General features: G+C 39.8%; 1 protein-coding gene across 1 annotated transcript in view; it reads left to right on the top strand.

Moving 5' to 3' along the window:
- MYOM2 (myomesin 2) overlaps positions 1–14031 on the top strand; it is a 92127-nt gene extending 78096 nt beyond the window's left edge. Inside the window, exons 31-37 of the mRNA XM_063125099.1 lie at positions 576–614; positions 1694–1799; positions 6457–6620; positions 6879–6915; positions 7029–7051; positions 9996–10051; positions 13574–14031. Of these exons, the coding sequence (XP_062981169.1) occupies positions 576–614; positions 1694–1799; positions 6457–6620; positions 6879–6915; positions 7029–7051; positions 9996–10051; positions 13574–13879 (731 nt within the window). The 3' untranslated portion in view covers positions 13880–14031. The remainder of the gene's footprint in view (positions 1–575; positions 615–1693; positions 1800–6456; positions 6621–6878; positions 6916–7028; positions 7052–9995; positions 10052–13573) is intronic.
- The last annotated feature ends 675 nt before the right edge of the window (positions 14032–14706 follow it).

Genomic DNA, 14706 nt, shown 5'->3' with positions numbered 1-14706 from the left:
TGAAGGAACTAATGGCCCACACATTGAGCCTTTCTACGTGAGGCTTTTATTGTGTGCTCGTGTTGTTTTGGCAAGCAAGAGTTCACCAAAACAACACCTGATGGGAATCTCCAGATCCAAAGACTGAATTGGTCTCACTGGGGCTTCTCCAAAGCTGTGTACACAACTCTACTAAGACCAAAGTTGCTAGATGCAGCAGGCAGATATACAAGCATAAAGCAACAGTATAAGCCCTTCTGAAATAACTATTATGAAACCATTGTTTATCTACATGGGACTATGACATAGCATATTTAAAGGGAGCCAGTGCGGTATAGTGGCTAAGGTATTGGACTGGGAGTCGGGACTTCTGAGTTCTAGTCCCCACTCGGTCATGGAAACCAACTGGGTGACTTTGCCAGTCACAGACTCTCAGCCCAACCTACCTCACAGGATTGTTGTTGTGAGGATAACATGGAGAGGAGGAGGATTATGTACACAGCCTTGGGTTCCTTGGAGGAAAAAAGACAGGATATAAATGAAATAAATAAATATTTCCCATGCTGACAAGATGTTCTCTCTCCATCTCTCCTCAGTATATGATGATATGATCCTGGGATTGTGTAAAGTCAGTGGTGAGTAAATGCTGTTTCCACTTCATTTAAAATATATATTAAACCAGTCAGAAACTGAGGGAGCCAGTTGCCACTGAGAGCAGGAAACCTCAAGTGATCCATAACCTCTTCCAGGTCTGTAGTTAATATTCAGAAGAGGTTTTTGACTTTGTTAACCAACATTATTAAACAGGAATAAAATATTGTGCTACCTGGGCTTAGGACAATGCAGTTTGTTAAGTTTGCGGTAATTTATTTATTTTATTTTATTATTTATTACATTTATATACCGCCTCACAGCCGAAGCTCTCTGGGCGGCTCACAAAAGTGAAAACAGTAAACATTAAAAAGTATACAAAATTTTAAAACTCCGTGAGTCTGTGAGATGTGGTCTTCGTTCACTTCACTACTGACCCAATTTATTTAAAGGGAGCATTTGAAAAGATTGCACCAATGTAAAACTTAAGTCACCTTGAATTCAATATCGCACTTTATAAAGAAATATGTGAATTATGCTAAACATCAGAAACTTGATGAAAGTTGACATTTAATAGCAAATTCAAAGAATTTAGGAGGCCCAGCCGAGAATGATAGAATTATTTATGTCAAGAGGCTTGCTTCTGACATTTACATTCTGACATAAATGTTTGTTTGTTTTTTTGCCATGCTATGGGGTAAATGTCAAAAACAAGGATGTTTTTGGAAAAGAGAATGTTTGGACTTTTACTAGGGACCATGGTAGAAGTCAGTAAATATCATCAGATTCCAGATTTCTGACATTTACTGCAATATATATAGATGACATAATAGTAATAATACCGTTAAAATAACCTATCATCTTTTTTTAAAAAAAAGTTGTACTAATTAAACACATGGCAATGGGAAAAAGAAACCCACTTCTACAGTTTCATTACATCACAGTCCTTTAATAGAAATGCTCCCAGCATGCTGTTTTGTTTGTTGACTGAAATGTGGGTTTTGTAGGTAAAACAAACTATTCTAAGATGCTCTCTGGGTTTTTTTTACATGCTGATTTGAGATTTTAAAACCTAAACATGGGATCTGAATATATATATATATATATATATTTATGCCTGCAGGTAAATCTGCTTCTGATCTGAAAATCCACTGTACTCCGGAAGGAATAAGGCTACAATGTTTCATGAAGTACTACATGGAGGAAATGAAAGCAAGCTGGTATCACAGGTAAGTCAGAACAAAATCCTAAATCCGGGTGAGTTTTGCCTGGCATTCAGAGGCTTGCAAATAAACATTTTGGATATTGGAGTTGCAGCTGCTGCTGGTGGGGAGTTAAACCTCCAGTGTTCCCCTCTAGCTTGCTTTTAAAAAATGAGTAAGTGACATTCTCAGGAGACACATTTTTCATAAGAAATGAGCCAATGCCTTTTTATCATGCTTTCATCAGTGCATCTGGCTGTATTGCATGTGAATCCCCAGTCAGCTCAGAATCATCCCAGCACTTTGCATAGCAGGGAGCATAAAACAAATCCTAAAGCCAGCATGCAATCATCCACTCATTGCACTGCAGGGAATCTAACGAAACTTCCTTCTAGAGGTCAGCGTGGTTGAGTGAGCTGAAGCGAGTTTAGTGAAGCAAATGTCAACTAACTGTTTTTCATTCTTTTCATATTAGGCCTTTCCTCATCGTTAGGTCAAATCACCTCCATTAGGACTAATTTTTTAGCTGCCTTTGTATCATGGAGTTAATGAAGATTCCAGGGGGAAGTTAAGCTGAGGTTATCAATATTCTAACCACAGAGATTTAGGGTTCAACATTCCAGTTCCAACTGTATCATTTCAAAACCTAAATAAGATTCCTAGTGTGCCTGTGAGGCAATCATTGTTTGCAAATCAGTTCTTCATTCCCAACCTCATTCTCTAGTTTCCCAGCCCACTACTACATATCACCAACTTCCCTAGAGGATTAAAAGGAAAGACAAAACTAAAGAACATGCAGAGCATTTATTTAATATATTTATATTAAATAAATGTATTTATATATATTTATATGTTTTTTAAATAGCTTAAAAATAAAAAAGAGTATATTGATAATATATATTGAGTGTATATATATTGTATATAGTGACAAGATAAAACCTAACAACAACAGGACCAACATAGGACCCATTGCACGCAGAATTCCCCTTTTGCCTTGGGTACTGTGTGAAAGCCTTGCTTCTGCATGCATGTGGCCTCCAGCTCTATTGGGCTGCCCATGTTTGAAGTATAATTTAGATTTATAATAACGGAGGGCTAGTTGAGTCCCAGAATCAATCCCTGGCAACTCCAGTTAAAAGGTTCAAGTGGAGGGAAACATCTCCCCTGGAGACATTGGAGAGCTGCTGGAATAGGGGAGCAACCAATCTGATGTAGTATAAGGCAGTGTTCTGTGTTTTATGTTCCTATAAAGATGTAAATAAAAATGCCCAATTCTTCAGCGGTCTGGAATATAGGCTGCAATTGGGGCTCCATAGGACACAGCTTCATACATGGCAATGTTGCTTAGTTCTGAAACTGGTAAAACAATAGGAATTTCAGTCTTTTGAATTGGAAAAAATATTATTAAAACATTGAAAATCTGACTGCAACAGTATGCTAAACATAAAAAATGAAAGTAGTAGATGGGGGAAAAGGGTTTCTTGTTGTTGTGAACTTTCATGGTTCTTTTAGGGATGTACAAATTATGTAAAATCCATTCCGTTTGTGTTTCAAAGGCACCTTTCATTACACCATCTGCCCACCTACAAAATTGGATTTTTTTAAAGTTTTCAGATTTGTGCGCATGTGAATTTGCGTGAGTGTGAATTTGTATAAATCCGGATGTGCAGAAATGAGCAAATTCATCCCAAATATACAAATCCCCCCCCCAAATGTACAAATCCTCCCAAACACATCTTTTTCACACTTTAACCTCTGGGGAAATGCACATTTTTGGCCTTAAAAAATATTTTTTTTGCATATTTTTCTATGACAGAAATTGTGCAAAATTCCTAAAGGTTAGAAAAATGGTCTGCAAGGCCACAGAGTTGCCTGACAGGGGAAAGCCAGTCCGCTGCAGAATCTGCAGGTCAGATTCATAATAATCCAAACTCAATTGGTTCTGTTGCAGATTACTCCAACATATCTAGGTTCTTTATCACACGATGCTGGAGCATTGCTTATGATGTTTGAACATTTCGATTTGGCCGCAGCAAGTCCTCAGGAGATAAAGTAGTAGATGAGATTCACATGATGAGAACCTGGTACCTGCAACCTTCCCATTGGTGTTTTGATGGAAGTGTTCATAGTGATCCATAACCCCAGTGCATAGGACTAATTCTCTACCAGGGGTATTCTGTTGGTTACTAAGTTATTCCCTACTGTCCATCAGTTTCACACACTACAGTAGAGCTTCTTGGTCCTTGAATGGACAGCCATCTGTCAGGTATGCTTTAAGTGGATTCCTGCATTGAACAGGGGTTGGACTCGATGGCCTTATAGGCCCCTTCCAACTCTACTATTCTTTGATTCTATGATTCTATGAATGTTGAGCCTAAAATACATTTTGAAGCACTATACAACTAAAGTTATTGGTTTACAGTAGTGTCAGGTAAAATTTGTACAAATATGATTGTGTGCAAATGAGCAAATTCTCCCCAAATGTACAAAATTCCCCCAAATGCACAAATTCCCCCAAATGCACCTTTTCACACTTTAACTTGTGGGGAAAATGCGCAACTTTTGCCTTTTTCATTGCCCCCCCCCCCCCTGTATTTTTCTATGATGGAAATTTGTGCAAAATTCCTAAAGGTTACAGAAATGGTCCGCAAGGCTGCGGACTCTGCCTGGCAGTGGGAAAGCCAGTCCACTGCAGAATCCACAGGTCAGATGATGATGATGATGATGATGATGATGATGATGATTACATTTATATACCGGCCCATAGCCGAAGCTCTCTGGGTGATTTACAAAAGTTTAAAACAGTGAACTTTAAAAACAAATATACAAAATTTAAAACCATAAAAAGCATAAAATACAAACAAAAACAGACATTGTATGTTAAAATCTTACTAGTTCTAAAGCCTTCAGCAGCTCAGGTTGAAAGATAAGATTTTATCGTCTTCTAGCAAAACCAATTGGGCCTTCTTCCGTGCCACCCCTTATGCCCGAAGACCTTTGAAGATATGCCTCTCATCCTTCAGATAGGAACAGAATAGGAAGCTCTCTTATACTGAATCTTCACACCTAGCTCAGAATTGTCTACACCAGTAATGCTGGAGCTCTTTCAGCCTAAAGGAGCAAATTCCATTTGGAGAAGCTTTTGTGGAGGTGTGGGGGATGTCCCAGTGGAAGATGGGGCTGAAGACAAAAGCGGCAGGGTTGTATTGGGCAGGGTTGTATTGGGCAGGGCCAAAATACCAGCCAATTTTAGCTTCAAGCACTTATTGCTGGGAACTGAGCTTTAAGAGAGGGATTGCAACTTTTTAGAATGGGAGGGGGCAGCTGCACAAAAGATGGGTGACCAGCCAATGATTGGTGTTTGGGGGAAAGAGAGTGGGGCCATGGGAGGGGGGCGTTGCACTTGGTGATGCCCAACAAGGCCAGATTTGGGGCCTCAGGCAGGCTGAATTTGTCCACCAAGCCTGGGGTTCTGCATTCCTTGACTACACCGACTGGTAGTGGCTCTCCAGGGTTTCAAGAAGGAGCCTTTCCCAGTCTTCCCTGGAAGTCCCAGTGATTGAACCTGGGGCCCTTGGCATGCAAAGCATGTGCTCAGCTACCAAGTTGAAAGCCCTTCTTTCTCTCTCCTCTATCCCCTTCCTGCTTGTACTCACCAAACTTTGGCTAATCTAATCATACACGTACCTGCTTTTTGCTTGCTTTCCTGTTGGGTACTCTTTCATCTTCCCCCCTTTCTCCTTCACCTGCTGTCACTCCTCCTCAACTTGTCTCTTTGCATATGACTCTTCTTTTACTCTGAAAATGCAATGCACATCTTGAAAGCACTATAAATGATAAATAGCAGAAGTAATAGAACCCTCCCTGGGTGACAGATGTTCTTCCTTTAAAAAAAATCCTTTTAAGCTTCATGTAGATTATTAAATTGAAATATGAATAGACCAAAAATAAGCATAAAATAAATTCAAAATGAAATAGGAGGGACTCATAGGTTTTAAAGGGGGAGGGAAGATAAAGGTGGAAACTTCACTCTCCAAAAAAAAAAAAAAAGGAATCTTCCAGAAGTGATGAAATTGTTCCCCAAATTGTCCTCTGCCTTCAGCAGAGAAGGGCAACTTGAGGACCTCCAAATGTTTTTGACTACAACACCCATCAGCCCTCAGCATCGGCTATGCTGACTACAGTTAATGGGAATTGCAGTCCAAAGTATCTGGAGAGCCATACGTTGCCCAACCCTGGGCTCTAGGTACAGAGCATGTTTTTATGTCGAACACACTGATAGCTTCTGGGTAAAGTTAGCTTGCAATCTCCATATTGTGTTTCTTGGAGCTGTAGCTAATGACGAATCCTTTAGATGAGAGACCAGATCTCTTTTCCACCAACCCCTGGCTTGTGCCCCCAGTACAATATTGCAAAGTGTTTTGGTTTGCAACTTTCATTGTAATTCCTAAGCCAATAACCAGTTTGCTTAAGGTTGGCCTAGGTGGTTGAATGCATTAATTTCTTTTTCTTTCAAAGAGCAAGATTCCCTATCAGTCAATTTCTGCTTTTGAAAGTCCTTGGTTTCAGAATTGGTTTGGCTGCATATGGCATGAGGGCTGTTGTTTGAGAAACAGAAGCCCAAAGCTAGCTCTCTCTCTCTCTCTCTCTGTGTTTTGAAAATGGTCTCTGTTCATTTTCATAGGGAATCTAAGATTTCTTCTAGTGAAAAGATGAGGATTGGTGGTAGTGATGAAGTTGCCTGGATGCAGATATGTGAGCCCACAGAAAAGGATAAAGGGAATTACACTTTTGAGGTGTTTGATGGCAAGGAGTCCCATAAGCGGACAATTGATCTATCTGGACAAGGTAGGAATCTTCAGCAGTGGTACAGCATTTACCTGGGGCCATCTTACAATACGGAAATTTCCATGAGTGTACAAGGCACAGTACCAATGTCATTTTTTCTGTGTCTCTTCTCATCAGGGTTGACTTTGATCCATATTACTAGGTTTTGTTTAATGTTTCTCAGCCACATTATAGTTAAAAACAACAACATACCAGATGACAGTATTTGTGCTGATTGAAAAGGCAAACTTGCTAATACACTAAAATGTTTCATTGCAGCATTTGATGATGCCTACGCAGAATTCCAGCGACTCAAGTAAGTCTTATGTGTGTGTGTGTTTTACATTTAGATCGTAATTACATTATCTTGGTTGCCAGTGTCATTCTAACTTGAAATTTTTTATTTTTTATTTATTCCCCCCACTTTAGGGCAGCTGCTTTTGCTGAGAAGAGTAAGTAAATTCTTTACGGAGGAAACATGTTAATTATTTTTATGTAAGACCAGGAGCCAGCATTCTAATGGGGAAAGCCCTAGTGGACTCTGATTGCAATTTTTTTTTGCTATTTATTGTTTATTGGAAGGCTTTTTTGAGTTTTTTAAAACAATGAAAGAACCCTCCCTCCCTCTCTTTTCCCCAGTTATACAATTGATAGTACAAGACATATAACAGCAAGCCTGTATTTCCCCTGGCTCCCTCCCTTCAGAACACTGACATGTGTTAAGTTCTGTGTCTTACATATTAAAATCAATATATTTCTTTATGGTATTGTCTGACAAGAATTGCAGCCAGACCTTGAGTGTGTTACATCTAAATGGAATAAGGGAGCTTAAATCAAAATTCAAACTATCACAATGGAAAACTATTCTTGAAGCCATCTTTACCTTAGATCTCTGACTCAGGCTCCACCAGCGAAAAAATACTCCTTAAGAACACATTGGCCTCCCAAAATGTTTTCCCCTCTTAGACATCCAAACAGATGCTGGCTAATAGAGATATCAAGGATCCTAATCATATTTTGAGTATCTATGAAGTTCAACAAAATGAAGGAATATGGCATTTATTTGGTTTGAGGCACTTCTTTCTTCTAAAAAATGGCACTCAAGGTAGCGTATACCTACAATTAATATTGGTTAAAACAATAAAATAGATTAAAATACAATAAAAGCATAACAATTACAGAATAACAACAGCACCCTACACAGCAGAACCACTTATAGGGCAATGGTAGAAGGATAGCAGAGAGGGAGCAAACTTAGGCTCCCTTGGGAGCATATTTCACTGCCTGGAAGCAGCCACTGAAAAGGCCCTCTCTCACACCACCACCAAATGTACCACTGGTGGAGGTGATCTTGAAAGAAGGGACTCTCCAGAAGATCTTAAGAACTCAGTAGATTTGTATGGGAGAAGTCAGACTTTCAGGTGCTTTCCCGTTGAGAGCAAATGCAGTGCGTCTTCAGAGTGAATAGATAGCAGCATGTGTTGCCTTACACAAGCCTGCCCAATGTGTGACCTACCAAGCTTAATGCAGCCCACAAGACATGTATGGTGGCTTGCAGGGGTCAATACACATCTTGGTTTTGCTACCTGTGTGGGACTGCGAAAACAGATGGAGGTTTGTCAACCTGCCCTGTCTTAGGTGTTTGGTTGATCTTGGGAAGTGAGTTGGCTGGCGGGAATAGGAAAGGGGGGAGGGAGCATGGGTTTCCAGCAAAGACCTTCCAACCAGAAACTATCATACGTTGGATCTTAAGAGATAACAGTAACAACATACCGCAGGTGAGTATAGATAATGCTAGCTAGAGACAAAGGATGACAGTTTAGACGTTGATGGTGGTAAAAAAATCTGAGTGATGCAGAAGAATGAGGTGATAATATAGTTAGGAAGACTCTCTGTCAATCACAACATGGGCAATAAGTTTGGCACCCTGACCTTAAGCGTATTTATTTATTACTTCCCTGTAATAAGCTTAGAATTGTAGCCTAAAATTGTAGCTTCCAGGGGAATATCTTAGTTCATCATATTGCACTATGATTTCTCTAAACCATTATGATGACATTATGATGAACCATTACGATGACAGAAGCTAGTCATTTCATATTTCCTGTGGCAATCATTTTACCTGAAATGGTCAGCTTAGGTATTTATCTAGTGCATATACACAGGGCAACCAAATCCATAGATGCAAACTAGGCAACCTCCTGAGATGAAATATTTCATGCCTTGAAGAGATGAACTGCTGCTTGCATTTTTAGATTGATTTGCTTATTCAGTGCCTACTTAGAGGTTAAATGGGGGTTCTCGAAGCAGTATTTAGGCCAGATTAACAAAATTGTGGAATGCAATAGTGTGATAGGTTAATAAAATGTAAAAGAAATAATAATCATCATACTAACATCGCAGTCAACTCTCAGTCATTTAATGTGCTATTGTTACGCTGCTCAGCATATGTTAAAACTTGGGTGGTGGGAGAGAAAGGAACAACTTTTAATTCACCTTGACCAGCAAAAGCCCAAACAGACTTTTGTCCAGATCTGGGTGTATAGTAATAAAGAGCCACCTTTGAGCCAGAAGAAGTGGGAAACTTTGATTTTCCAAAGTACTTCAACATGTTAGAATGGATTTTTGCATTTCTGGGATATTGACCATGTTTATCTTAATATTCATGTTCAAGTATTAAGCCTGAACAGGGTATGGTCCCGATTCCTGCATCCCAGTTTATTTTGCCCCCACATCATGAGTTCCAATCTTGCTGTGTTGAATAGCACAATCTGAAGAAGACTTCTACTTGCGTCTGCTTGCACACGAGTAGAATTTTCCTCGTGATCGGGGTGGGGGTTGCTAGGGGTAGCATTTGACTATTGTGAATAATCCATAGCAGACAACATCCACATACAGTCATCCATCCCGCTGCAGGCTGAAGCCTTTCCAGCTGAGTAAACGTGACATGAGACTATAAAGTATGTGTCAAAGTCACCACAAATTCCTTGGCTTTTCAGTGCACCAAAGCTTAGTTGTTTCCCACTTCCAACTTTTTCAAGTCTCCCAGAAACCTTACTTCATAGGGTTTGGAGCATCCAACGTGTTGTAAATGGAAAGCTTTGAGAAAGCATGGAGTATAGAAATACTGTAAAACAGGTTGTGCCGTGTAATAGCTTGCATTATATATATGCGCCAGCTAACTTGGCATGCAGTGATTTCACATTTTGTATATCCCTTAAAATCCTGTGTTGGGAGTGGCTGCTGTCTCAAGAGTCCTTTAACCTAGCATTTAAACCACATATGTGGTAGCTTGGAGGACACCTTCAGTAATCTAAGATTCTGCATGATTATTCTACTACAGGTCATATGCACTGGCAATTATTGTATGATAACTTCATTGCTTTATATTTATAGATCGTGGTAAAGTGCTTGGTGGTTTGCCCGATGTTGTGACCATAATGGAAGGAAAGGTAAGGATAAAACACATTGCTTGGCTATATCGGCAAGTTTTGAATGGCACCGTAGGGCCAGTAGAAAAAGCCTAAGAACACTTGGTCAATGAATAAAATTAGACTGGTATTTGAAACATACCTATAAACGCTTAAGGCCTGATTACAGACAATATTTTGCTGTCAAACATTACTAGACAAGTAAGAACATAACAAGTGCCCTGATGCTGGATCAGACCAAGGGTCCATCTAGTCCAGCACTCTCTGTTCACACAGTAATTTCAGCACACCACACTTTTGGCATCGCATGGCAGCAGTACTACCACTGCAATGATCCATTCCCCTCACCCCCGGTCTGTGTTTGCATCTTGTTCTTAGGGCAAGGCAGAGCTGCAGCAGCCTTTCACCTATCCTCCTAAGAATTGGCTGGGTGTGTTCCTAGCCAGGGAAGTATCTGCAATGGTGTTTTTTTTCAGAATTAAGTTGTGTCCAATGTTGAGCTGAAATGCAGAGCAGGGACAAGTTTGGCAAACATTTTTTTTCCTCCAGTCCTCAAAAAACATCCCCGAATTTTGGTGGGGTTTGATGGAGGTACTCGAAAGACATGAAAATGTTCTGATGGAAAGGTAGGTTTTCTAGATGATGATGACGACGACGATGATTTTGATCCAGGCTTTGATGCATATCAGTAGACAGCAACAACAAGCCTTAAGAAGACTTTTCATGCACACTAGCACATGGCAACAGATTTTTTAAAAGAGACTTGTAATGTGCATTAGCATGCCTGTTAGTACACAGCAACAAGCTTACAAAAAGCATCTTTTCATTCCCCCAGTTGCTTTTAAAGCCAAGCAATTATTTATGGCAGCACATAGCAAGGGTATTATTATTTTTTAAAGTAATGTTTGGGCTGCAGTCCTATGCACCAGGGGTGGGCAATTTGTGCCCCTCCAGATGCTGTTGCCTACAACTCCCAGCATCCCTCACCACTGGCTATACTAGCTAGGGATGTTGGGAGTTGCAGGCCAAAACATCTGGAGGGCCACCAGTTGCCCGCTTCTGATATATACCCTCACTTGGGAGCTTCCCTTTGAGCAGCCATGCATAGGCATGCACTATTAATATGCCTAGCATTCATATTAGTTCTCATTAACAGGGCTGAAACAAGAGGGCAGGCAATTCGCAATATTAAAAAGGCAACAGAGCAGCACAAGATCAGGATGCAAACAGACGTGAAAAAAAAAAAAGGTGAAAGTCTGGGAGTTGAGAGCTTTTTCCTGACCTTTTTGCAATAATTGCGGCTGTTCAAGAAGGCTGGGCTACACCAGGGACAAAACAGCAGTACAAGTAACTCCACAATGAAATGGAAATTAATTAAGCTCCCCTGAGGTTTCTGACTCTGTCTGAACTTGTTTGTTCAGTAATCCCAAGTGCTATGAAAGGGGAGAAACTTCGAAGATTTTTTTTTTAAAAGTATGACTATTTGAACATCGTGTTTGGCTAATGGTTGGATTGGGGGCCTGTTTCAGGCAAGTCTGCAGTGACCTTCCAGCTGACTGTCTGTGTGGAATGCTACTCTGCTGCTAAGATGGAGGTGCATCTAAATCGAGTGCATTGGAGATATATGCTTTATGCCTTTGTACTGCAGCCAGGACAAGACTTCAACAAGCGCATGTGCAATATTAATGAACTGCAGAGTGCATACTGACAGTGTAAAACCACATTTCTGAAATATATATCAGGCATTCTTAAGAGCGTTTAGCTCATTACGATGACTTGGATCCTAAAGTAAGTGAATGGAGGCAAAGTGCCCAGTGTCCACCCCCTGTTCTCCCCTACAACCTCCAGTTTATCTTCTGAAAAGCATCTTCAGATGACCAGGGGGTCCTCCTAAACAAATAATAATAATAATAATAATAATAATAATAATAATAATAATAATGCATTTTTATACCGCCCAACAGCTGAAGCTCCCTGGGCGGTTCACAAAAACTAAAACCATTCAAAGTATAAAACAAACAGTATAAAAACATGATATACAATACACATTAAAAACTGATTAAAAACATACCATACATGATTAAAACATCTTTAAAACATGGGGGTACTGGGGCTGCTGGGGGAATGGGAAGCTGCCTCCCGAAAGGTAGAAGCATCTACCCCATTTTGACCAATTTCCCCTACTCTCCCAGCAGTCTCCATCCCATATTGTTCAGATGGGTACCTGAAGCTTATCAGGAAACAAAGGAAGAGTGGGGGAGGATATGAAAAACGTCCCTTCCATTAACTTCCTCCATTCACTTATCTTAGGATCAAAGCCAATGTTTCTTGAAGAGTAGTTGTGATGGGAAAGCACTTGGTCTATATTATTATTATTATTATTATTATTATTATTATTATTATTATTAAACAATCAGCAGGAAAGAAGAAGAAAGAGGTCTGCTGGGCTTTAACACAATCCATGCTAAACAGATAAAATCACTCAGAGAATTCTTCCACACTAAAAACACCCCCATCTATTAAGCCATAGTAAAAGCAGATTAAAAACTACACCCCACTTAACCTAGCACTACAAAACGAAGACCAAACACAACCACTCTCACTTTTAGAGAAAAAAGAAAAATGGGCACAAAAAGCACTCCGCGGGAAGCACTACAACATAATACAGAACCCACAAATAAGCAAAGAACAATCGTATGAATGTCTCAGGAAGGGTGAGCTATTTCCAGAAACAGAAGGATTCCTAATAGCTATACAGGATCAAGTTATAGCAACCAAGAACTACCAAAAATACATCATAAAAGATAATGTAACAACAGACCTATGCCGGAAATGCTATCAGTTCCAAGAAACAATAAGCCATGTAAAGGGAGGATGTAAAAATTCTGGCAGGAATGGACTATACGGAAAGACACAATACAGTTGCAAAAATAATTCACCAGCAACTGGCCATCAAATCCATCCTTATCAAACAACCTACACCATATTACACATACTCACCTGAAACAATCTTGGAAAATGCAGATCATAAAATATATTGGGACAGAACAATACACACTGACAAAACAATACCTTGCAACCAACCAGACACAACAGTCATAGACAAAAAAGAAAAACACACATACCTTATCGACATAGCAATACCAAATGACAAAAATGTTGTTGAAAAGGAAGAGGAAATGAGAGAAACATATATACCACTGGCTATGGAAGTTAAAGAAGTATGGCAAGAGGAAAAGGTCACAATTATTCTGTTAGTCACATCAGTCACCAGCATCACATCAAAGGACTACACAGAAAACCTTCAGAAACTGGGCCTACCAAAATACATCCACACCAACATCCAGAAAGCAGTCATACTTAAAACATGCTCAATTGTCAGGAAATTCCTGAAACTGTAAAAGACAGCATGACTTGGCAATGCCCATCATGTCCGTCTAGAAAAACCACCATGAGCGAGAAAGAGATAACAACAACAACAACAACAACAACAACAGAGGAAGCCAGTGCCTAATTTATTTATTTTCCTCCCTTTTCTTTTAGACCCTGAATCTGACCTGCACCGTGTTTGGTAATCCTGACCCTGAATTGGTCTGGTTTAAAAATGACAAGTTGCTGGAGCTTAATGACCACTATGTAGTTAAACTGGAGCAAGGAAAGTATGCCAGTTTAGTCATCAAGGGGGTAACATCAGAGGACTCAGGAAAGTACAGCATCAATGTCAAGAACAAGTATGGCGGTGAGATGGTGGATGTCACTGTAAGTGTGTACAAACATGGTGAAGAGGTGCCTGACATTAAACTTGGTACAGGTGGTAAAGCAAGGCTAGTACCTCCGGAAGGAGTTTAAGAATCCACCATGCAGGATTAAGCTGGAGAAAGTGGCAAGATGTAGAACTGGAAGGAGTGTGTTTAACGAATAAAAGGCTAGAAAGAAGCTGTAGTTGTTCTGTAGTGTTTTCTTTTTTTTTCCCCCAGTAGATAATTGGCAATGTCCAAGGAAGAGTTGAGCTTTTTGTCATCATCATGTATAGAAATGGGATGTGGCTTGCCAACAACAAAAGGCCACTGCAGTGACAGTTGACATCAACAGTTGTCATTATATCCAGATCATTATTGTGGGATGCAACTCTTCATATTGCAACTGCAATAGCAGACTGTTTAGTTATGCCTAAGGAATCTCACTTCTTAATCTGAGCTGTAACCCTTGATGCTTTTGTAAAACCACACTGAGCTCAAGAGGGCTGCAGAGATGTAAACACATTCAAGACTGCAGCCCCAAATAAATCAGATGAGCTGAAAAAATGACCTTCTAAAGTTATCCTTTGTGGCATTGCTGTTTTGTAGCACTAGCTGATCTTCAGTAGTATTTTACAATCACCGTGGACTCATTTAAACCATAAGTTTCACAGTTGTTTGTTTGTTTCTTCCCCCCACCCTGCTTTGTGCTAATAAAAAACTTTAAAAGTCACCTTGTGTTTCTCTCTGCACCAAATTACACTTAACTAGTTCTGTTTACTCTTTTTCTCTGTTTAATTACGGCTTATTGCACAATTTCACAGCTGGTAGCATGCAGACAATGGACTTACAATAAAGAAAACAAATTATGGTTAATCATTGTCACTCCATGCCACTTACTACATTAATTTTGCACTTTATGGCGTAGTCAGCAAGCAG

Source organism: Elgaria multicarinata, chromosome 4, assembly GCF_023053635.1.
Source record: "Elgaria multicarinata webbii isolate HBS135686 ecotype San Diego chromosome 4, rElgMul1.1.pri, whole genome shotgun sequence".
NCBI lineage: Eukaryota > Metazoa > Chordata > Lepidosauria > Squamata > Anguidae > Elgaria > Elgaria multicarinata.
This window is presented reverse-complemented; position numbering and strand designations above follow the sequence as displayed.